This window comes from Puntigrus tetrazona, chromosome 13 (genome assembly GCF_018831695.1).
Source record: "Puntigrus tetrazona isolate hp1 chromosome 13, ASM1883169v1, whole genome shotgun sequence".
Classification (NCBI taxonomy): Eukaryota; Metazoa; Chordata; class Actinopteri; order Cypriniformes; family Cyprinidae; genus Puntigrus; species Puntigrus tetrazona.
Window position 1 is genome coordinate 15794310 of NC_056711.1, and position 26472 is coordinate 15820781.

A 26472-nucleotide genomic window follows, 5' to 3' on the forward strand; every position below is an offset into this window, starting at 1 on the left:
TATTAGTATTTAGCATCTAGCTATAAGAAAACAAATCAAACAAACATTTTGTAATGCAAACACCTATTTGCTTTTCCATCCGTGTTCGTTCCCAAAAGCAAAAAAAGAAGGTATTTTTGTCAGATCGTTTCGAAACGTCAAAAAAACAAAAAAAACAACTCGCTTCCCCAGCAGCAGGGCGAAACAATAAGTCGTGGTCTCATAAACACTTACTTTCATCCCCTGGGTGTTTGCAGCCAGGCCTCAAGCAGACAGATGATCGACAACATCACTAGGTTCTGCTGAAACCGAGAGAAAAAGGAGAATTTGGAGATGTTTGGCTGCGCGCGCTAACCACTTTCGTCTGCTCAGCATCACTCGCTTCCACCTCGTAAATCAGAGACAAATATGCGGAGTTTTTTTTTCCTCCTCCCTCTTATTGCCCACGGCTCGTCGATATTCACAGGGACCCGCATGCAAAGCCCTGACCTTGTCGAGGGTCCGCGGGGAGGGCTCGCGGGACGGTCAGCGGGCTCGGGAAACTTTTGCTTAATAAGTTATTGATGGTCCGCTTGGATGAAATGTTGCGCGTCCTTTAGGAGCCCGCTTGAAACGGTGGGAGTCCCGTGCACGGATGGTTTCACCGAAAGACTCAAAAGAGTTGTGTGAGACTAAAATGAAAAATCGCCGCGCAAACAACGCGCAAAACTGATAATAATTGACGCAATCTTATTATTTAGGCTAATCCGCGTTTACGATTTCGGGAATTGCTTTGCTTTCACAGAACCCTTTTCTAATAGAAATAAATATTATATTTGTTGCAGTGTGCATGAACCTTAAAACCAAGTGAGTAGACTTTTTTTCTGTCACTGTGTTATTAACTGATGTTATTTGTTGAACTGCATTTTTTTTATTAAATTTAAATTATTTTTTAAATTTAATTACATTTTGACAAAATAGCCTAAGCGCAGTACTATTTCTATAATAAATATTATCACATCTATAGCACGTTACAAACATAATTGCAGTGTTTATAATTTTAATATAACGCACTAAAACGTAACACGTTTAGTTTTAAATCTTTCCCCTCTCGCCATATGATAATTTTATCGTCATCATTTTATAATTAATAATGCGCGTAAATATCACGTCGTGACCAGAAACGTTTACACAGAAATTGAATATTATTGTAAAGCTTCACGGTTTCTATTTTACTAAACGCGCCGTAAAATAAGCATAATATTTATTCGAAAGAATGAATTAAATCAATGCATATTTTAGAATGTTTAGAACTTTATCCACGTGTTTTTTTTACAGCTAAAGAATTATTATAAAAGTTTTAACCTCGCACTTTCTATCAGATTGGGAGCAACGAACAGCCTGGACTGCTTTATGGACTGCATTGTTTTGCTTTGTAATAAACTACGAGACTGAACGTTAACCCTGTTTGATATATTTACTCCCAATAATCTCCTGAACGGCGAGCTCAAGTTTAGAAAGCTAAAAATGAACTTCAAAAGATTTCTCGTATAAAACTTGATAAGTCTCGTCATAAATCTGGGGTTAAAGAGAGGCGCCCCGTCTGGTTCACTGCCAAGAAACATACAGTAAAAAAAAAAACAGCACAGAGTCTCATTTTCTATCTGTTTTGTTTTATTCTCCTTTATTTTGTAGTGGACTGTGGCGGGACGTTAGGCCAAAGTGTCGGTCGCGGAAGGACAGATCACACGGTTCCCGTTTAATAAAGGCATGGCGTGTGCCGGTCATCCGGTCGGGATGTCAAGCCAAAAGATGCCCCCCGCTCATAAAACGGAATTTATAGAGGATAAACCTCCGATATCTCACATTTCTCATCAAAAAGAAAGGACGGAGAACGGCGTCGGACCTGCTCCGGTATCACACAGGCTGCGTTTTAAACACGGTTTATACAGACTATAATTATTTCATCGAAAAAGATGGAAAACTAGCTCGCGCTGGAGGCTTTGCAAACGAATATTAAAAAAGATAAACCAGGAAACGTTTTCAGTCACGAGGTGATTTTTTTTTCCTTTAGAGCTTCTTTATTTCTATAACGTGCGCTGAATTGTTTGTCACGATGTGGATGCCTACAAATAAAATTCTTCACGAAAAATATAGGCTGTAGGTTATAGATATTTTTTTGTCAGGCGTTTGTTTTTCTTACTCGGGGAAAATAATATATGTATTTTCCTATTGATAGCCTATGTAACGGTTGCTTTGGTTTATTATAGTTACACTGTATTTTATTCTTCAGCATTGTGTGTTCCTTGTGTTTTTATAAGCTTTCATCTGTAAAAAAAACGTTTTTAATAATGCTTAGTCCCTTTGAAGAAGATATATATATGCACACGTACAATCACTTGTTATTGCATATCAACATATCAATATATAACTTGAAACAGCTCGTCGTAGACGAAAAAACACCCTTTTTTGTGACCCTTTAGCTGCAAACGCGCACAATGTTCATCTGTAAAAACGGAAAGCTCAGCTCCAAACGATCTTTACGCAAACGCGTTAAACTGCTAGCTATTTGTTATTTGCGCACAAAAAAAGTCGGTTTCTCGAGGACAACGACAGCAGATGAGATGTAAAAGGAGACGAACGGCTGATTAGTGCACGAGGAATCATATTGATCATATTGATTTTTAGACGACTATTACAAAAAATACGTAATTTTAGCAATTCGGTCTTAATGTAGAAATATGCTTTTAAAAATAAACCTTCAAGTTATAACTAAAAATGACTCCCTGGAAAATCTTAAAACAAAAAAAAAAAAAAATTTTTTTTTTAGAAAACATATGCTGATGTTAAAAACACACCATATGGAATATAATAAACATATAAACCTATAAACGTAACCACAATAACTTTTTAACTCCAAATAAATGTTTTTAGATAAATAGGATTCTTTGCCAAACCATAGATCTATAGCTTTTTTTTTTTTTTTTTTTTTGCGTCTATTTTATTTTCTTCTTATTATCAGTATCAGCCTGTTATTAGAGCTGTTATCCTTCAGATGCCCCCCCAGCCGAAGAAGCTTCTGTTAAATAAGAGTCATCTTACCTTTAAGAGCTGTTGCGTTGCTACAGAGGGCGGTGCAGGGGCAGCAGTGTGATGGAGGCTGGCCCTGGGGCGTGAGTTTTACTCCAGCTAACTCCAAAACAGCTGAAGATAGGGGGGGCTGGAAGAGACACCAGTGATCCTCGCTCAAGGAGGGGCATAAAAACACTTCAGGTGCTTTTCGATCGGGTTTTATAAGGAGATCTCTGCTGGATCTCCCTCACTGCGCTCCGCCCGGTGCTTGAGGACAGAAGATGCCCAGGCAGTTCCTCTGCCCAGTGTTCGGCTCGTCGCTGTGGTTGGCGCTGATACTCCAGTCCCTCATTTCCTCCGCCGCTACCTACAGGAGACCAGTGTCCGGAGGGAAGAGACAGAGCTTTCTGGAGAGGACCTTGATTTTACTGGACGTGAACACGCGAAGCCCGGTCAAAGTTTTGAATGACAACTTCCTCTCGTTACAGTTGGATCCATCTGTCGTAAGGGATGGCTGGCTGGACTTCTTAAGGTATTACGGTTTTTTGCAATCGCGTGGTTGCTTTCTTGGATGATGCTGATGTGTCGGTGTTGAATTAGAGAGATCCTGCCGGAGAAGCCTCCCCGAGATGCTAGGCGCGTTTTTAGTAAAGCTGCTAAAGCGACGTGCCATCTTAAAATTGGCCGAGATAGTGACCGGCCAGAAAATATCTTCCACGATCCAAGCACAGCTACCCGCCTTAAACTGGATTTTCCAGCAGGAACGCTGCTAGGCATTATCAACGAATCCGTCCAATAACATATAGCTTCCCAAATGCCTATTTTCCCACTTATAATCTATCGAGCATCATCCCAATTTTACGCAGCACCCCGTTTCTCTAAAAAACGGGCTACTCCGAAACCAGTTTACTCGTTTATTTTCCGACAGTAACTTCGCGTTTGGTTCTCTTTGGAGACTTGGCGAGTCTTTCTACGCCTCTTATAATGCCATCGCGTAAAAACGCCAGCACGCGTTTCTATTTGCGCACTTTTGGACACTGACTTTACGCGTGAAATGCAATTCCACATGTTTACGCGTAACGCTTAGAAAACATCTGTTGAAACCCAGTGAAACGGTGCTGCGGGATGAGCTTCGCTCGTGAGCCTATCCCTCTATACGAAAATACGAATACGCATTTATATATTAGTGCGCGGATCCTCAATATACGCGCAGATTTGAATGGTTGTGTTAATTTGCACACCAGGGCTTGACCTGGAAGTGAATATGAGTGTCCCAGCCCCCAGAGGAGAAAAGACACAAAACCAAACGGGAGAGAACCGAAATGTAAGTGCGTTTCATAGCCCCGGACAGGTTTCAGTGTCGATGCAGTGTTTACTACTGATATATTACCGAATTGTTATTATTATTATTACAGTCAGGATGCGGTGTTGGAAACAAAAATGGGATTTAAGGACTGGCCAACAAAAATCTGAAGCACAATCTGCTGTCGTGGCATTATTGTTAGTTTTCTGTCACGTGCGGTTTAAGTTATTGCGGATTTATGTGGTAAAGCACCAGCTTGGCTTTTACATTTTGCGTGCTTGATTTCTTTTAATATGCGAAAAGAAACCAGGATTGGATAAAAGCGGACTGTGACATGAGCACTTGAACGTGTATCCACTATATGCTATATTTACCATCTCGTGATCATCTTACGGATCCGAGGCGCTTGCGAAATTTTTTAATGTTTGGCTAAGGATATGCCTGCGTTCAAAGTAACGTTATCATCGACGCTAACGGTAGCAACAATAACCCGATGCTGAAGCGGGCTATTTATATGCAGATATGTCGCAGGCATTCTGGCTGTTACTCTGCCGTGAGCTGCACTAATAATTTGTTCATTTAAATCGTTAGATTCTAGCTGTTGCAATTTTTGCTAAAATAACTAGCTTAGTCATGCTTGGTCTAATTAAATGTAATTATTCACATTATTGAAGTGACAACAGATGAGCGAAATGTGAGCTTGTTCAAATGTTCTCTTTCCAAAATGTATTATTTGTTTCTAAAAATCAGTTTCGTTCCACCGTCCGCGCGCATGCTTCGCCGATGAAGGTTTGTTGTAATTTAGCTCGTTTTGCTTTCCCAACAATCCACGTAGTATGTTTATTTGATTTAACTTATTTAATTTGATCCCCCTTTTATTTTATATATTGTTTTTATGTTCTTTACGCTTGCAGGCAAGGGAATATTCGCGCGGTTTATAGGCCTTACTTTTATGCGCACCTTTTACAGCTTCTCCTTTTACGACCTTTGCCGTATTATGTCTCATTATTTGGGAAAGCGCTAAAAAGCTGGTATGTATTTATTTAGAAAGAAACTAGCGTGTAGCACCACGGGCTGCGGCTCTGTGTGAAATAATCTGCTGTTGATTTCAGCACTGCGGCCTAAAACACAATCTTGCGTTACGCTAAATCTGATGAACGCCGGCCTGAGGTTCCGTAAGAACGTTACGCGCGGGCCTAATGGCGTAAAGCAGGTCGCTGCTGCAAATAACAATAATAATAAAAAAATCAAATAAACAAAATGGAGGTTTTTAATTATTGATTAGCTTCGAGACGCTTTGAAAATGATCCCGTATTTTCGTGACGGCGTCGTATATAAAATAAGACACAGCGTCGCATGCAGTGCAGGCTGTATATACTTTATTGTATATTATATATGCATGTTGCGTGTTTGCTGTGTGCATATACAACCTTGTATAATTTGAAAGCATGCAGCTCCTATAAACAAATATTAAACAAAAAAAGTAAGCTTCAGTTCACTCTCATAGTAAAATCATAAAGAAAAGCTCTCTTTATGATTTTATGCACTGTACAATGCCTAATCAGGTAATATTCACTTTTGAACTAACATGTTTTATTGAATATCAAATATTAAAAAGATATGACCATATTTACTAATTTTTGTATTATGACTCAATTAAAATAACTACTTTTGGCTGGACAAATTAAATTAGGTACAGACAGCTCTTGCTGATGATCGCTTTGCCCAGTTTCTCTGAGTTTTTGGGTCTGTGATCTACATCTTTCTGTATCCACAGCTCCAAGCGGTTAGTCACTCTGGCACGGGGACTCTCTCCAGCTTATTTGAGGTTTGGGGGCAAACGGACCGACTTTCTCCAGTTTCATAACCTGAAGAATCTTGCAAAGTTTAGAGGGCCCGGACCAGACTATTACCTCAAAAACTATGAAGACGGTGAGGTCCGATTTAGTCATTTTGAATTAGGCACGTATTTTGTATTCTAGAAATGCAGCATGGAATCAATGTATTAAAGCCGTGTCATTCCATACTGTGCGGACCGATATGCGCTAAAATGTATTTGAGCAAATATCGATGCGTTTCATTTCTATAGTGCATGCCTGTTGAAAAGAAATGGCTTTTTAATTACCCAGACTTTTTATCAATAAACATGGAAGAGAGAGAAATACATTTTTAGTATCTAGTAAACATGTCCACAATGCAAACCACATGCATCGAGCTTTTAGCGGTTGGTTTGTCCTCCGGTTTGTACTCTAAAAGCGTTCTCGCGGTTTCCGTGCAGACATAGTGCGCAGCGACTTCGCTCTGGACAAACAAAAGGGTTGCAAACTGGCCAGCCACCCAGACATGATGCTGGAACTGCAGCGGGAGAAAGCGGCACAGATGCAACAGGTCTTGTTGAAAGAACAACTCTCCAACATCTACAGCGATGTCACGTTAACAGGTAGGAGATTACAGCAACACGCAGATGCTGAGATGCTTGTTAGGCTTTGTTTTTTTGGCTTCAGAATTTCACAAAATAGGATATATCACATTTGCACTCACAGACAAAAAAAAGGTACGGTGCTGTCACTGGGGCGATACGCTTATGTGCAAAAGCTAAAAAGTTCATCTTTTGAAACCTAAATGGTTCATATCAAGATAAATATCTGTACCTTTTGAAAGTGTGTTGCCCCAGTGACAGTTTTGTACCTTTTGTTTCTTGAGAGTGTAGGCTTTTAGCGAATGAAATTCTGGTCCACAAAAGCTGCATACATTTTGTGTTACATCAATGTAAAACTTTGTTGGGAAAGGGATTTATTTGGCCAAGATACAACTATTTCAAAATCTAGAATGTGCAGAAAAATTAAGTTCGACTCCAAATAAAGTTCTTAGCAATGCATATTACTAATCAAAATTACAGTTTGATATATTTACAGCTGGAAATGTACAAAATACAGAGCATTACCTTTAATTAATGTTCTAATGATTTATGGGATTGAACAAAAATGTATAATTTTGGCCCATACAGTGTATTATCGGCTAATGCTGTAAATGTTACTTATGATGTGGGCCAGGGACACAAATGTAATAAATGGTGCATATTATTGGTAACAATGTTGGCGAAAGGATTTTTAAAGTCAGTTTAGTCCTATAGTTGCTGTGACTGTGCTGTCTCGCATGCTTTCTGTGTTTATGGTTGGGTTTTACGTTGTTTAAGCTCGTCCGAACTATGCTGAGATGTTTTGTTTCACTGATGTCCAGGATCATAGGTACTCCAACAAATGCAGTGATGTAATTGTTGCCGCTTGCTCCAGAAACGCATAGGTTTAAAATGATGAGAGACAGGACGGTCCGGCGAACAGTCAGCCAAGCATATGGTTTTATCGATCACTTTCAACAGCTGTGCTTTGCCTGTTTGTAAATCCAGTGTCCAATTTCAGATTTCATAGTCACACACGCAGACACTGTCCCAAATGTTCAGATCATTTTATGGGGGAATAAATGTTTGAAAGGCAGAAGTCTCAGAGGATTTGTCAGAGACCTTTGTAGTACTGAAAACGTCAGATCAAGGATTGAATGAAGCTGAATGATGACATATACAAAAGGCCAGCTGACAATGATTTCAGAAATGACACTTTGTGAAAGCACTTGCTATAAAGCAAGAAAAGGAAGGTTTTTGCATGCGATCGCAATCAGGTCAGTAGTATCTTTTCTGTGCATATTTAAATCACAAAAACGTGTTATGGTTGGATGAGCTGTGATATTTTGTTTGGATCATGCGGTGATTTTTTTTGTGTTGCAGAGACACTGTTGTTGATTGAATTCTGATTCTGAACTGAACTGAATTTTTTTTTTTTTCGCACAAACGCCATTGTTTTATTATTATAATCGTTGCAGTAATCTCAGTGTAAACACAAATCACTTTCAGGTACAGTCAACCAGAGAGAGATTATTTGTTTAAAGCAGACTCTGTGTGGAAAGAAAGTTTCATGTCAGGCGCTGTGCGAGTTCCAGTGCGGGTCACGCCGCACATTTTCTTATTAATATTGATATATAAGCTCAGATGAGAATTTCCGAACTGCGCTTGGCGGCAAATAGGCCGAGTGTTGCTAGTTCGTATCTAAACCATTACCGTCTTCGTGCCAGATTCAGCAAAAAGCACTCTCTTAGCTTTCACCCTTATTTTCCAAACATCTTCTTAAGCACATCTGCGTTTGACAAGGCGTCTGTAAGAGGAATTAGACCTAAACACACTTAGCGAAGGAATCTCTCTCTCTGTAGATCTCAGCATGCGTGCTGTAGCAGAAAGCCCGTCGTGTGCATGACTGATCGGTGAGAATGAAGACACCTGGGTAGACGGCACAGACGGGTCTGTTAGCAATCAGGACGCCCCCCTGTGTAGTCACTGGCAGGTGGCAGGGGAATTGCAGTGAGATAGCCCTGCCCCATCCATTTCCACTCGGCACAGGTCAGCTTTTCTGACCCTTTCTCATTAGAGCTATCAGTAATAGGCGCGAAAGCCCCCTGCCAGTTAAAACAAACCGTGGTGAGACAAGCCCAAGGTCATACTAGTTTTCACCTCTACACTCGCTACAGTTTAGTCCAGTTTAGTTAAAGCAAACCATCTGAGACAAGTCGAGGTCAGGGCGCTTAGAGATCTCAAATTGCTACAGTTCCATGCCGCTTTTACGTTCCGTGATGCTGCCTGTTGTTTAAGCTGCTTTATTCACTGCTTGCTTTTTCAGAATTCAGTCACTGTTTAATATATATATATATATGTATATGTATATATATATATATATATATATATAAGAACAGTGTTAAATTTGCACATTTAAAAAAATGCATTATATTCAATAAACAAATTTGAAATGCCTCTAAATTATGGACTTCATCAGAGCTTTGCTGAAAAAAGAATTATATGCAAACTAGTGCATGTATTTGTAATTTTAGGTTTCTACTTTTTTAAAACAACTAAAAGCATTTTGAATAATTGTAAAAATCCACCTTCAGGTAGTGGTACACTGTGAAATATTTTTTTACCGTAGTAATATTTAAAGTTAAATACTTAATGCATTGATGCCCCCCCACAATGAAAATTAAAGAGATTTAATGATAAAACTAAGCATTTAAATGTCATCTTACTAAGACATATTATTCAGTTAAATAGTGACAAAAGGTATTTGTCAGAATCAGCTAATTGTTTTAGCCATATAAATATCGGCCATATAAATATAAAAAAAGCCATATAAAAAAAGTTTTTGCTCAGTTTAGTTCTCTGAATAAAACAGATGTGTATTTTAAAATACAATAATACATAAACATGTTTTTAATGCTTTGTCCAAAGGTTAAACTGCTCTATTAAAAATAAATATATATATATATAATTATTTAATATGTTTTATTAACAGCAAAATATTACTTGGCTAACTGCAGATAAATAGTTTGCCATTTTTAGGTAAAAAAAAAAAAAAACAGTCAGTGCTGCATAATATCGAGTGGCATATCTTATACCTTTGTTAGAATTTCATTCTAGGTAAGCAAAATACATTATAGCTGTGCAGATATCCCTTTAGCTTTGCACGAGAATCAGTATGCAACGTTTGGCACAATATGGTTAAATAGATACAGAAATTAAAAGGCACAGCATTTCATTATGCAAATTGTAAAAAGAAAATCTTCAGAATGGCATTTTATTAATTTAGCAGCAATGTATACATTTAATCATGTCACCAATGGTTGCATTAGGATGATGCCACCACTTACATTTACATAATGAGAGAAAACATTTAGCAAACATTAAAATTGAATAGCACAACTAAGACTGGAATGACCTATACAATACATACCATACAGGCTAAATTGTTTGGAGAAATTGAATACTTAGGGGTTGGCTGTTTAAAACAAGCCCAAATCAAAATGTTTGTGAAATATCTATTCTGTGCATTATTGAATTGACTAATAACGGCCAGTGAAACATTCATCTTTAAAGGCTGTGACCGTGCATTTCATCAGTGTGTCAGTTTCGTGGATTCCTGGACATCATAGCATTGTATATATCATTCACTACAAGCAGACATATTAAGTATGATAAATATCCACAGCACACCTCTCTAAATGACTTATGCATGCTTAGTCTGTGTTCCGTTCCTGGAAACCATCTCTCTTCCTCATGCACTGAGTGAAGTGTCAACTGATATGTAGCTACAAGGGGTGAAGGTGCTCTCAGAGCTCGGCTGTAGAGGGCTTTATAGTTGTCATCATGAGCTTCTTAGCGCATCTGGGGTCACGGTGCACTTTAGATTTCGTGATCCGGTTTGCCAGACTCTCAGGAGAGCAGCATTTATCATAAATAACTGTCCCTTTAAATCACACGAATTCGCTCGCTTTCGCTCCCCGCTCAGAACATTTCTCCTACGTCCACTTCGAGACGCGTGTTAAAATGCGGCATAGCTGTATTCGAAGCTATTTCCTGCCTCTTTGCTCTAAGACAAATGACAGGAAGTTGTCCAGTGAGGGCAGTTTGGGTATTAGCTAGCTGACGGTTAGCCTTTAGCCTCTCATTTTCGTTGACAGCAGTAACTGCTCGAGCCCTCAAACAGTCATTAGAAGTAAGGAAATGTCGCGAAAACGGGCTAGAGGTGGGGAAACCTCCTGTAATCGTTCTCCATACAATAAGCGTTTAGAATTGAACGCAAATGAGGAGTGGCTTTGACCAGATGCAGTCTGAAGTGAGATGGTGCCATTTCACAACACTGCGTCATTTGTTTTCCCTCCACGAGTGTGGGTAACATGCCCATGTAGCTCAGAATTGTTTTTTTGGCTCGTGGAGCCCGAGTTTTTGTCCAGTTAGAAACGATTGCTCCAGAGTTGGGCGGTTATTTCATTGAAACGATTGCTGGAGTATTTTGATGAATACCGCATGGCAGAATTTCTTTTTGCCAGTCATCGAATAGTCTTCCTGTCCTCTTCTCTCTTCTCGTGCTCAAAGTGACACAAAGAGTTTGGAGACTTTTTTTTCCTCCTCCCCCAGCAGCAGTGAAAACACACATGTGTGCACTCAACACAAACACAGTGAGTGCACGTAGAATAGTGTGCTAATGATAGATCTGAGGCTCTGACAGATGTTTCTGCCTGTGAAGGAAAACATGATTTTTTTTTTCTATATCTGAGACATTAAGCAGATACTCACACACATGCTCAATATTCTCCAGAAGAGCTAAGAGCTGAATGGATCCCCAGGCCATACAAAGTGCAAACGTGAAGCATGCTTGTCTCACAATTCCTTTTCCTTTAGCGTGTTGCAAAGCTAATGAACCGTGTTCTACATTAAACAGACTTTTTCAAACAAATTTTATTCCGTTTTATTCAGTTTGAATACTTTTTCTAGCTTAAAGGAATAGTTTACCTAAACATCTAAATTATCATCCTTGGGTCATTCAAGATCAAGATCCATCAGCATGAGAGAATTCATTTGGGACTGTCGTAAACGGTTTCGATCCCTGCATATTTCTCACCTGATTCAGAACTTTTTATTGGTTAAAGCATTATTATAGATAAAGGACTTGAATATTAGCCAGAAGCAACAATTTGAAGATAAAAACAACTTAAATGCAGCTTTTCAGTTTACATTAATTGATGGACTGGTTTTATTAGCTGTCTGGATTCTTATTCTGACGGCACCCATTCACTGCAAAGGATCTGTTGGTGAGCAAGTGACGTAATGGTACATTCCTCCAAATCTATTTTCATGAAGAAACAAACTCATCTGGGATGGCAATTTGTTTTAATTATTTTTGGGTAAATTATTTTTTTAAATAATAATCCTAGATGAGTTTATTTGTCTGCTCTGAAACATCCACAGCCATTGCCTTTTAAATAAAGCAATATATTTTTTAGCAATTTTTGCAATGCAATAGTTTACTACTTTTTGGAGCAGCCTTTAATTATTAAGGTTGCTATAAAATATATCTATGTGACTATGATGCAAATCAAATAAAATAAGGCCTAATATTATTATTATGTAGCATTATTTAGCATTATTCTTTTTTTACAAGTTTAGTGAGAAAGATAAATAGAGAAAGAGATGTTGGCAAATATGATGTGAATATTTCACATCTCAGTATGTGGCGATACTGAACAGAGCTGTAAATAAATGAGACGCTAATATGTATTACAGACCGTTCAGAATGTTTCCACATTGGCCATTTCTCAAGGTTTTTTAAATGACCATAAAACAACAACTGAATTGGAAAAGTAAAATGTGCCCCAACAGAAGGATAAACGGAGTGGGCTTTAGAGATCGTAAATGTAACAAGAAACTGTCAGACTGCATGACTCAGAGTGCGCTATATATTGCTGTTCAATTTGCCAAATTAAGTGATAAACTAGCCTTTAAATGAATTTGCAAGTAGAAACAGATAATAGCAGCATATTTACAATTTTTAAAATAATGAAAATAAACTGTGACCAAACGTTAAGAGAAAACAGATGTTTACAATGCTTGGAAGGAGCCGAAATTCCCTGCTGGGTACACAAACCCAATCTAATAATGATGTTAGCGTCAAAATTATCTGATGTGGAGTTTCAGATCTCAAATGCCTTGGAAATGAATTATGTTTTTAAAGAATATCGTATAGTTCAGTGTGGGTAATTTAATTGCAACCAAACAGTTTTGTTTTCGAAATGAAAGAAATGCTAATAACGGCATGCTAATAATTCTGTTATTGTTTGTCAATTACGATAATCTTCATAATACCGTGATGGATTGCGAAGACGATGGCGATATCTTTTTTTTGACCGTAATGCACGTTTATGATATCTTACAGCTGCCACATTACATTTGGAAGCATAACCAACAAGGCTGGAGAATATCATTTTATTTTTGTTTCTGAAAAATAAGGTGGGCCAGGAGATTTTGCTTAAGTTTTCTTGCAGAGATAATATTTCTACGGTCGTGGCCAAATTGTGAGCCAGGACTTTGTGGGAACTGGACGGGCCGCGTTTTACACTTTTGCATCTAGCAGTTCCCTTCAGTATCAAAATCTAGGAAATTAAAGATGACATGATACATTAATCTACTTCTCTTTAGCGGTTTACCAAGTCACACATATTGGAGTTATTTGCCTGGCCTTACCGTGCAACACAAAATTCCAAATAATAATCCAAGATAATCCCAGAGAAGGAGTTTCCTTTCCGGTGATCGTTATTAAGCTGTGAGCTTTTAGTCTGTGAAGTTTCCTTTTCATTTGATTCATTCATTTGATAGTGGAGTCATCAGTCATGCACTCATTGTGCATGAGAACTGCACTGCAGCAGCTGCGGGGAGTTTAATACCACCCCTTCATAAACAAATATTAAACCTCGGTGATTCCCGAAGACATCTGTGTTCTTACCACATACGTTTCAAGTGCTGACATGACTAAAACCTTTATTAAAAATCAATAAAGAATGTAATTGCATGAAATGCTTTAACGAAATCGCCGTAGCAATCGCGAAATCTCAATGGGCTTCATTCATGAAACACGAGCAGAGCAAATTTCTGTGCAAATCGTTTGCAAAACCGTTGCAACGCAAATTGCTGCATTTAATTCAATTGGATTTATGAATGTTTTACATAGAGATTCGTTCTGCTTGTGTTTCATGACTGAGGCCCCAAGGATTTCCCACTGCACACTAAAATGCACTTTCTTTTGTTCTTGCACACCCACTTTGTACTTTTTCGGCCATTTACAGATCCAAGTATTCAAACCTTGCCAATTATACACATCCAAGATGTAGAATTTCAAATCTGAGCTTAAATGTAATAGAATTTGAAATAAATCTCTATGTACTAACAAAACAAGTGCGTTTTAGTGTGTACTTTAACTTTATGTTTAAAAAGCAATCTTCTGTTCGCCTTCAATTCCACGTTTTAAAACATACGTCCTTCATTACTTACAGACTTGTAGCATTTCCCTAATTAAGCTGTCAGAGGATATTCACGAGCTTTGCCCCAGAGCTCCATTACATTCACAGTTTTTTAAGGAATTAGCACTGTTGGACATTTTGTTAATAGCCGACATCACAAAGACTGAAGGAAGTGATTGTTGTGGCAGCTTGGCGTTATGTGAGGTGAAGCCTGGTTATATATTGCCTTGGTGATTTCACCTGGCAGCTTCAGTACTCTCAGCCTGGTTGGACATTGATTTAACTAGTTTTAATGTTCCAGGGACCATCTGGCTTCACCACAAGTTCACCCTACTTTCTCTAGGAGAACTGCATATGTAAGTCAGGGTTGTGTGCCGTTCTGAGTCAATTTTCAATTGAAGTTAAAATCATGAGATGGCAGACAGGATGAAGTATTGTAATATGAAGGTTTTCGGGACTTCATGTTTTCAGGAATTGTGCTATATGTATATAGTGTGTATGTGTTTGTGTGTGTGTGTGTGTATAAATATATATGTATATATATATGTATATATGTATAATATATACAATATACAAGTTGTCAACAAGATATTTTAGGTTAGTCAGCCTTAACTTAAAAAAATGAAACTGTTAAATGAAAAGTATTCAATTCAACAGAACTCCTAATTGCGTGGTGTTGAATACTTATAAAGAAATGGTGAATATTTTGTCATACTGTATGGCAACATTTTTGCATCTTGATGCTCAGTATTGAACTTAGCTTAGAGGTATATTTCTAATCACACAAAATGTATTTTGCATAAACAATAAATAGAATTCATAGTCATAATGATTGATGCTTTTTTGGCAAAATCAGTCAATATTTTGGATCTGTTAGCAGTGTAATTATTTGTTGCAAAACATACTGTAAATGATTTTCATAAATGGAGTATTGAATCTCCTGCGTGACGTTAAATTTCTTCTTTTGTGATATCAAGTTCCAAGTCATGAATAGAAAGTGAGCCAAAACCTACAGGACTAGTAAAAAGCATAGACCGTTTCACTCACTAAATGACCTATTCCAAGGAAAAACGGTAAACTCCCCCCAAAATTCACATGCTTTCAATGAATTGATTTCATTTTAATATCGCATTTCAGAATAGGGTAGAACGGGATGTGGATTGTTTTTAGCTTGACGATCCGATCCAGTGTAGATCACAGTGCAGGAAAGTAAGTCTATGTCAGTCTGCTATTTTCTTATTCTGGCTGATCACAGGCTGCTGGCTCTGTCCTCCTCGCTGTCACGCGTGGTTCTGTGATGTTTCAGACACAGGAGAGATTTGTGGCTCATGAACGTCTCATCTGATTTGTGTTCTCGCTCCAACTTGTATCAGGTTACTCTTTTCTCCTAGAGTATTTTTTAATAGTACAGCTGCTGAACTCTTCCTTGGACTGTTCACACTGTACAGAGACCCCAAGCTCAGTGGGTCGGCTGCAGAAATTTATTAAAACTGCCCACAGATATGTGAATTATGTGAGGAGCTGGCTATGTCTGGATGTTACCACCTGTAAAGAGAGTGTTATTCATTTTTATTTTCTTTGTCAGTAGTTGTTCTGCTTCTGCTATACTGGTCAGGCGTCATTAATCACTCGGACGCTTCTCTCTGAGGTCATTTTTGATTATAACTCCCGTGTGGAATTTTTTTTGTCCCAGGATCAATACCGAGGCCAGAGCCACAACCGTGATTGGCGAGCCAGGACATCACACATAATGCTAAAATACAAGCCCTCTATCCACAATACAGCTTTCTACAGTGGAAAAAGTCTGAATCAAGAGAGAAATATGCACAGATCAAACACGTTTTACTCGCCCAAAGCACTTATAAACAAATATGTCGGTGGATTTTGATGTCCTTTCCAATTCTGCCTGCCATTAAGTAACAAAACTCGGAGTAGGTTTGATGTCAGCTCTTGCAAAACCAGCGATTAATTCTGCTTCTAAGTAAGTAAAGCTTTGTTTCTGTAACGCAGTGTTTACATAGAGATTTATAGATGTAGTGCAATGCGACGTTTGGTAGTCGCGTCGGCCAATCGGATTGGAACGCTCTTCTTTTCCATCTAGCTTTTGCCATATTTGTGTTTGCCGTATGGATTAGTGAGTGGACCGTAGGTGTGGCGTCTGAGATCACGCTTAAACTCTAGTGGGCCAAGGCCAAATGAGGTCATTGCACAATTCCTAGATATTACCATTGATAAGAACGATAGGAAGGTGTCCGTCCAAAAACCATTTCCAAAGTTTTGCTCTTTGACACTGTTTATAGTTTCTCAGAGAGTGGGATGCCAAGCTTATGTTTGGAAATCTAGGATCTACTGTGCAGAACAGCCAAAAATGCTTTCATTTTTGTTGTTTTTTTTTCCATGAAAAGTCTCGTTGTTAGATGACAAATAATGTTGTATACATTTTACGCAACTTAGAAAAGTGGATTCTATTTTTAGTTGAAAGAGAAAGAACAAGAAATTAAATTCATTTGCAGTCTCCAATTTCTCCCATTCCTGCCCAGCTATTTGTTTATTTGTAAATCCAGAGAATTTGCCAGAAGCCTGAATATTGACATGTGGAATGCAGAACTATTGCTGCTCAGACTAACCATACAAACACAATTGTGCGTTTGTGTGTGCTTGTGTTAGTGTTTGCTGGGGTAGAGGGTATTTCCAAAAGCACTAAAAGGTTTGGAATAAATGCTGTTTCTGAAAGGCATGCGTAATATTTTTATATCGCATATTATTATTATGACTAAAGCATAAATTCACATTACTGCAAAAACTAAAAAAAAAGATTTTAATACAAAACACTTCATGGCATTTTCCCCTAGTATAGTGCAATGAATCTTAAGATGTTTACATAACAATTGAATAAAATTTTATATATTAAAAAAATGATATTTTAAAGGGATAGTTGCACAAAATATTGCCTACTTAATTTATTTAATGGAACACAAAAACAGCTATTAAAGGGTTACTCCACCCCAAAATTAAATTTTTGTCATTAATCACTTACCCCCAATGTCGTTCCAAACCCGTAAAAGCTTTGTTTGTCTTCATGACACAATTTTAAATATTTTAGATGAAAACCAGGAGGCCTGTGACTGTCCTATAAAATAAGGACGAGTAAAATAATACTGTCATAGTACAGAAAAGTATGAAAGACATAGTCAAAATAGTCCATCTGCGATCAGTGGTTTGGGTCACAATTGACTCCAATAGTATTTTTTCCCTACTATGGAAGTTAGCGGTGTCCCAAAACAACATGGATATTCAAAATATCTTCCTTTGTGTTTGGCAGAACAAAGAAATTCATTCAGGTTTGGAACTACTTGTGGGTGAGTAAACGATGACATTTTTTCATTCCTTTAAAGAGTTTTCCAAAGATAAATAAAGCTTTTACGGGTTTGGAACGACATGGGGGTAAGTGATTTAATGAAAACAATTTCATTTTGGGATGGAGTAACCCTTTAAGGCGAATGCTCAGGCAACTCTTTTCCACACAGTGAACGGGACCACACTAGTCACTGTACAGAAATTCTGTTGAATATGTCTTTTTGTGTTCCATAGAGTAAAGAAAGTCACACAGGGTTGGAGCAACACAAAGGTGAGGAACAGAGTGTTCATTTTTGTGTGAACGATCATTTAAATACCCCTTCTGCGGTCTGAAGCTAGAACCTTTGGGTCAACGGCCCAGATCTTTCAGCACATTCGCTGATTTGCGATTGGTCGATCTGTTTCCTCTCAGGGTGCACTATTAGAAAGCTGAAATCGATCAAGCTTTGAATTGAATTCAACCGAAGCGGATGAAACAGAACTATGTGGCTAAATGTCAGCGCTGCAGCAACAGCGCTAAGACCTCCGCGCACCTCAGATTCAGTACATTTTGATGAAACCGCGTGTGAAGAAAGCTCTATTCTGCAAGGAATTTTATAAGTCCATAAACGTGTAATGAAATTTGCTCTGGTCTAGGGAACATGGGTAGGAAAAGTAAAATTGAGTTTTCTGTGGCAGACCGGAGTGCTTTAAAACAGCCTCCAGTCAGGAGGGGCTAACCAGAACCCCTCTGCTTTATTTTGTTCACTTTAAACTTGAGTGACAAGACCTGACGGCTCTAAGCAAAGGCAGATGGAGAGCGCCTGTTGGCTGAGCATGGCATAAGGCCAACAGAGCACCTCTACTGGGCTGGTCCCCATTGTGCTAATGCTATTAGCACAATCAGCAGCCGCTAAGATTGCTGAACATTTTAAAAATGGCAATGTCGGTGTCACCAACGCGTTTATGCATAAAGTGTGATTCTAGATTCTATCAAAAATAATGCTTGGATAGTGTTACAGTATGAACAGCTTTTATAATGGAAACGCTGTGTGGAGCTTCAGAGATAGACAAACGTTGATGAATTCATTGCACAGGATTTTATATTTAAAAAGATTTTACGTTTATGCCGAGCTGACATTGCATCAATTTACACATTTACATTTTAGAAGTTCTTGTTTTCGCTGGGAATCAAACCGATGGCTTCGTTGTTTGCTAGTGCCATCGCTTGTTGTTTAAGGAGATTTTATTGTATATATAATAGAGTTTCAGCATCACGTTGTATTATCCTGTAGTGAAATCTGAGTCTTAAACCTGGTCCTTTGTAACAGTTTTACGTTTTGGTGAATTGGTAGCTAATTGGTATACTTGTATACCGTCTCATATGAATGGTTTTATACACTCGGCTTAACCCCCCTACAGTTTAGGGTTGGATATTAAAGTGTTTTTTTAAAACCTCATACATTTCTGTAATAAATGCATTGTAGGAATTCATACAAAATCACCACCTTGTGAAGTAGGTACATATTTTCATGAAATTGGGTTGACTTAGTTTGATGTGCTATTAGATTAGGAAGAATTTACACAATTTGTATAAATATTTGCATTTTAGGCATTTTAATAACTATATTCTACGTCAAAGTTTTACGTGCATTTTTACATTCAGCTGAATGTACTACATTCTGTTTTGTTTCGAAATACATTTTTTAAGTAAAAATGACAGCAATTTTTTTGTGTAGGTACACCGAAAATTCAAATTAGATCCCCTCGATACTGCATTTTTTTACAAGCGTATGTATACCTACAAGTATGAATTAGGTTCCCTTGATATTGCGTAATATCATTTTCGCAAGGCAAAAATAGCTGCACGGGTCTGTGAGAACAAGTTATGAAATTGCTTTACTTCTGGGTTGTTTTTGAAGCTTCAGCAGACGTTTTACACTTGTGCATTGAGGTCAGACTGATGTCTGTTTCAGGCGGCTGACATGTTTGACTAGGGTAAGCGTGATCTGTCTACTTGAGAATTTACAATGGGAACCCAAGACTGATGTTCTGATGGCTTGTATCTTTGGAAGGTATTTATTGAGGTAAAATGCTTGGAAAAATGCTCTGTTCTTTTCAGGGAGCATCTGGTAAAAACATGCGTCGCAGCACTGAAGTCTATTCCAACGCTGTCAGACACGGTTACTGCAGAGACCTAACTGCTCTTTACGTCTGTACCTATGATGCAGAGCTGAGGTCAGCAACTGAACTATGGGGCCTTATGTCTAGAGATGAGTCATTACGGTAACTCATCTTTTTACCGCGTCCTGCGTATATGGAGGAAAATTTCCAGAAAACGAGTTCCATATTTGATAACCGGTGGTTTGTCTGTTTTGCTCGGTGGTGTTTTTGGTGTTTTGACTCACACGCTGTGTAAACTGTAATCAGCAGGGTGTAAATATTTGCATGGACAATGGTTAATTACGATTCTTCAGAATGATGTGATGCATCGAGAAATTTGGTCATGATTAGGGTTATAAAATATCTTGACATTTTTAGTCAAGATTTTAGTTTTTGAAAGAAGTCTATTGTAATCATAAAGGTAGGATTTATACAGTAAATATAGTTATACAGCGAATACATTATTATAATTGAAAATAACGGTTTTCTATTTAAATATGTTGTAAAAACTAATTTATTCCTGAGTCAGTGGCACACGATCATTCAAAAATCATTATGATTTGTTTAAAAATAATTTCTTATAATTTTTATTATCGCAACATTTTCATGAAAACAATTTTTAGTTCTTTGATAAATATACTTCAAAAGAACAGCATTTATTTGAAAATATAACGTTTGTAACAGTGTAAAACTATTTACTGTCACTTCATCCATCCAATCAATTTCATCCATCTTTGCTAACTAAAAAAATGTAATATTAATAAATGTAATAACCTTAACAGTGTAACAGTTAGCGTATATCTCAATATTTATTTATTTACTGCATTATGTATTTATGTAATTAAAGAACCATTTAAACCAAACAGTTCTTGTAGCTAATAGATTTTGTATGTTTAATGCAATAATTAAAATATAGTAAAATATTTAGCAAATTTTGTGAACGCAAGAAGAATATTTCATGGATTTTATTTATGTGCAACAGCAAGTAATAAATCGTAATATATGAAAAATACTGACTCTACTGCATTTTTTATTTCAAGTGGCACATGTCTAAATAAACTGTCGCTTTTCATTTTTTCATCTAGACCAAAAACTGAATTTGAACTTATGTTGACAGTGAAACATCTGACAACAGAAAACCAACCTTTGGCTCTCCACGTCTGTGAGGGGAAGCAAGTACATTTTCATGTACTATCTTCCCCATCTCTTCTGGTGTTGAAATGATTCTTGAACGGTATAGTATTTACTCACAAAGAGCATTTGTCTTTAGACCAGAGAGCTGTTTTGAATTATTGTAATCCCCATTTAGGGAATTTTGCATAGTACGTTGTATCCTTCACGCTTCATTTCTCGGGTCAGCGCCATCTACTCATCTTCTTTCAGCCTCAGATGGTTTTATTTGGAGAGGACCAGCTAAGCTAAACGGACAGATGTTTTTTTTCTTCTTCCCTCAAATCTATACACTCCACATTAATACGAGCCCTTACGTTCCCAGACGATGATTTACTGCCAAAAGACGATTCATGAAACATCCTGTCACTTAGAGCTGAAAAACACAAACAAACATGTCACTGGGGTTCCTTTTGTGTGAGAGTGGCTTGCGTGTAAATGAAACCGTTCCTGTAGCTCCGACAGAGCTGAAAGATGAAGGCAGGCGGTCTGTATGTTTTCGGTGGAGGACTGATTCTGTTGTCTGAGGAAGGAAATCCTTTGAAGAGGTGCTGTAAAGCAGCTCAAGGGCTTTTCAGTGCCTCACCCTTCTTATCTGCGCTGTCTCTTTAAAGAGATCATGGCGTAATTACGGCATTAGTAGGTAATTAGGATCATTTTGGCAGGTATGTGAAGGAACTGCTCAGTCCTGAGATGAGATTGGGCTGTGAAAAGCCTTTAGCCTTTTTCCATTTGGGGTGATAGTATTTTGGTTGCTACTGTATTTAATAATGGCTTATTGGATAAGCTAAATTATTTTCTTATTTAAAACATGTATTCACAATGTATTCAAAATATATATATTTTTTTGTTAACTTGGTTTCCTAGGAATCGAACTCATGGCTTTGGTCTTGTGCTTTAGTTGTTTACTTCGTCAAGCATCAGAATATGCCATAATTTTGTTATCCTGGAAGATTGCTGAAAACAACGGGTTTTGCATTATTTGTGCCATTTGCTCTTTGTGTGCAGAAATTAAGATAAAAAGCTTTGACAGGTCTTCCCATGTCGTCATACTTAGCGTGTCTCCCTGACACCGCAAACAAATGCAAATCTCTTCAAAGCTTTCAAATGATGACATAATAATTATGCTGACTGATGATGAACTATCTCTTTCTTTGAAGATCTGTTAGATCATAATCATGTGTGTGTATATATATATACATATACACATACATACATACATCACATCTTCATATATGCAAACAATCTTCTGTATCTTTTTTGCATTGAATGTTTGATTAAAATTATCTTCTAATGCATAATACTTTATTGATCAAACGTGACAATATATTTATATTCCAAATAAATGCTGTTGCATTCTCATTAGAGAATATTAAAAATTAGGATTACAGGAATAACTTGCATTGTTAAATTTCTTAAAATAAAAAAAGAGTTATTTTAAAATAATAATATAAAAAAAAATGAATGTAAAAATATTGTAAAATATTACTGTGTTTTGTAAATAAATTGTTGTTGTTTTTTTCAAACCTCACCAAACGTAAGGTATGTGGTATGCCGTATATGACTTTCAAGTTAAAGTGCAAACTTTCCAGAAGATCTTGAAGGAAGCAAAAGTATTCCACATCCATGAAAAAAAAAAAAACTCACTGTAAAAGATTCAAATTGGAAGACAAGATATTTACATTTTTAGGTTTCGGCTTATGATTCTTATCGTGGGTCTGATTTCATGTCACAATAATGCATTTCAGCACGAATACTTGAAGGACATGTTTAGAAACTCTTGGTACAGTCTCTTGGTCAACTTTGCCCCCACAAGTGGTTTTGGTTTGAATTTGGATCTTATATAAGACATTTTAAAGCGGTTGATGTAATTTGGCACACACGCTCGTCTTTGAATTCATCAAATGCAGCTCCAATCAGTCCTGCGCCCAGGACTGTTGACACTAGCAGGAAATCAAAGTCCAGTGCGGCAGTCCTGCGCTGCCCAAACCATGTGCTAGTGCATGAGGCAGCCTCACGGGGAAGATTAATTAGTGTACACAAACGTGTGTGGATGTTTATACACCAGAGTGTGTTCTGAGATGTTAACATATCAGTCAGCTCTTGCTCTCCTTCACTGCCAACCACATGGCCAGACACATGTACGCACACACGCACAGACATGTGTGTACTCACGCATGCACGCGTGTGTGTGCGCGCGTGCAAGCGAAATAATGTGGCCTTCCTTGCGCGCGATTTTTTCGACGTAAAGCACATCGCGGATAGCTATGTACGCAGCCAATCGCTAGCCATATTGAATTAAAAACAGGTGTCTTCATAGTTTGCATTCTTCCCGAACACAAAAGTGGTTTGACCTGAGCGGTTTCGAGTGTGTATCGAGCCCTATCAAACCAGGGTCTCGGTGTAATTCTGTATTTATAAACACGAGTGCACTTGGGTTTGTGTGACACGGACTACCACAGGCACAGCCCGACTATTGAAACCATATTTTCACCCCTTTTCCTAGCACTTATTTTGAAGGGAAGCCCGTCGTGCATCGCTTTGATGGGGGGTCTCTGAAAACCCCCCAAACCGATCCCTCCTAAGACCGACGTGAGGTGGGATCGAGCATCGCTCCTAAGTGCTGGAATAACAGCGAGCTTGCGTGGTTGAAAAATTGAACGGAAAGCGAGTTCAGAAGCCATTCATTACCATTTAACAGGATATTACTTGTTGCTTGCCGTTTTAGTTACTTAGCAGGTCGCCGTTGTAATGGTTTTAAAGCGTGCGCCTATAAAAATGAGCTCTAAGTAGTGCACGTCACGATGTGGTGTTTTCTTTTGCTCAAAAGAAGCGTTGGCGGCTGGTCGGGATGGTATCCGTCCTCTTCACAAACCGAGGATTTGTCCGGCATCCGTAGTCATTAGTCATAATTAGCCATGGTTATTTTTCCACTGCAACTGAACAATTAAACTTGAAATTGCTTTAAAGAGAGCTGGGAATTAAAATAAGCTAAATAATAGCATTAACTTCCAATGACTGGAAAGCTCTCTCGCAGTTTAGCAACACAGAGAGCTTAACATGCCACGAGAAAGCAACGATAACTTGTTTTTTAACGCCATATAAAGAATTGTTACTGGTCTGTGTCTGGGGAGCTATTTCAAATATTAATTATGGTCTTTCATATCGCTTTCAGATCAGTGATTTTTTTGGATCACAAATCGTCATTAGCTTCCGTGCACCGATAGGTTATTTTTATGTTTGTACAGTTTGTTTTGTTGTCATTTGTAGGAAAGTGTACAGTATTATGCAAATACGTTTTGGAGATGAATTAGCGAATTTTATAAAGAAAAATTTGGTCATAGCACTGTATAATGCACTTGTAGCCAACTGGACCATTTACGTAAAATAACTCAATGAATCAATCAACTGATCTGAGCATATTTTGGAGTGAACTGATTTAAGAGATTTGGTTTATTTGGATGAATCCAAATTTGAGGTGGAAAGTGATTCATTCGGGTTAATCGGTGTGTGTAGAGAATTCGTGTAGCCAAATGAACTAATTCAAAGCGAATGATTGATTCAACTCCCTGCACTTTGTTTTCATTGTAAACCCTTGATTAGTTTTAATGCCTGCAAAGTACACTCTTAAAAACAAAGGTTTTAAAACGGAATTTTTGCATTGATTCCATTTTGGTCTCTCCAGAAAACCTTTTTCCTCTGTAAAGAACCTTTTGTGCAATAAAAAGATTCCACTGATGTTAAAGATTCTGCCATTTCCAATAAATAACAATTATTTTTAAGATCATACCACTCTGATAATATTAGATGATGCTTTTTTGTAATTATGTTAAGGATCATTGCTGTTGTTAATGGTGTCTGTTATGTCTGTTATTATAGATAATATGCTATATATTATAGACATAACTTATGAAGTTATAGAAAATATGCTTGCTATATAAATATTGTAGTTCAGTTAAAGCGCAGATTTTTTAAACTTGCGTTTTACTGTATAATCAAAATCCATTTAGCTAAATTTGCTTACATCGCTCTTTTGGCATATCTCGCTTAAAAGCAGCTTCATCATTTGCTCTGAAGTGTTCAGTAGTGTATTTCCTTTGTTTAGGTGCAACATGAGCCCACATGACTTCTCCACTGTCCTTTTGATATGAACGCTGAAGAATGCATCCCATGTAATTAATGTAATTGCATCCCATGTAATGGGATTCTGTGAGAGGGGCTTGTGCGCAATTAGAATTGATTACACGGTGAGGAATGTGAACAGCATGTACATGTGGCGTATAATTATAAAAGCAATCTGGCCTTTTTTAAATTCATTTTAAGAAACGGGCCACATATAGTTTTTTTTATGTTTTATGTTTAGTGGGGTCCAAACATCTGATGCCACTTTGCAAAATCAAAATGTAAATGAGTGAGATATAAATAATGCATGCATTTTACTCAGACTTTTGCACTTACTGTATAGCTTGTTTATAAAACACAAAACATGCAGTTTACTTCTCGTAGTTGTTCCCTCCCCTTGAAAACAGCTTCTATGGAAAGAGCCCTACAGACATGGATTTAGAGATGTTTTCCTGGTATGGAAGTGCTTTGATGTGCTTTCGGGATTTTGGGTGTACATGTCCTGATAGTTGCTGTAGGTAATCACGTGTCATAAATGGAAATAAGCTGGCTCAGAAATGAGGCGTAGCGCTCTGGTGCAGTCCAGCTTGTTATGGGAGTCTTATGTCTGTGATCAGATAGCTACCCTGACAATATCCAGACCCCTTTCTGTTTCCATTACATTGGGAGAGGGGGGATCCGGCACTTTAGTTCTACTCATTGGGTTCAGCAGTTGCTGAACTTGCTACAAAAGTTCACACAGTCGACTCCAAGAGAGTTCAAAGGCACCAATTTTTTAAATACATCCATGCGTTCATACTCATAGTTGCACTACATTAGCCAAAGTTATTGAAAAGCTCCTTGGCAGAGTTTTGAAACTAAGGTCTGTTTCACACGGCACACGAAAGCGGTCTATGTGGTGCATATTTATTTTGGCACCCATATTAACAAACTGCGGTGTTCACACTAGCTAAGCCGCGCAGTGCTGCGCTGCAGAGGTGCGAGAAGATTTTTTTATGCTGGTGAAGTGCACTACTCAGTCATTGTGCCGCGTTCATGAAACGTTCAGAAACGTATGCAAAAATGTGGAGGAAATTGCGCATAAAATGAGCCTTCCTGAAAAACCTATTCATAAATCTCAGATTTGATTGTTCAAAGTGTGCATTTTACACATTTGCAAATAGTGCGCACATGTACTCTCTTTCACAATTAGTGTAATTTCTGCTCATGAATTACTAGTATGTGAATCACCGAATTCTCTAAAATCTTTTGCCCTCTCTTCACATGTTTTGGCAGTATATTGCAGAAATGCTAAAGAAACTAACTGGCTCAAAAATTAGTATATAATCCTCAAAAAAATAACGCACAACACAGTTTTCAGTGATTTTATCAGTGAAATTATTTTTTAAATTTTCGTCATAAACCATTTCCAAATTTTTTTTTATAATTAAATAAATAAATAAAACGTGTTATGCTTGTGT

The 26472-nt window shown here is 37.7% G+C and overlaps 1 protein-coding gene across 2 annotated transcripts in view; it reads left to right on the forward strand.

The window, feature by feature from the left end:
• The first annotated feature begins 3123 nt into the window (after positions 1–3123).
• hpse2 (heparanase 2) overlaps positions 3124–26472 on the forward strand; it is a 64030-nt gene continuing 40681 nt past the window's right edge. The window contains exons 1-3 of one of the 2 annotated variants that reach the window (XM_043254639.1): positions 3124–3562; positions 6111–6265; positions 6612–6773. In XM_043254639.1, coding sequence (XP_043110574.1) covers positions 3312–3562; positions 6111–6265; positions 6612–6773 — 568 coding nt within the window. In that variant the 5' untranslated portion in view covers positions 3124–3311. Of the gene's footprint in view, positions 3563–5779; positions 5899–6110; positions 6266–6611; positions 6774–26472 lie in introns of those variants that run through there. The other variant, XM_043254640.1, reaches the window with a different exon arrangement.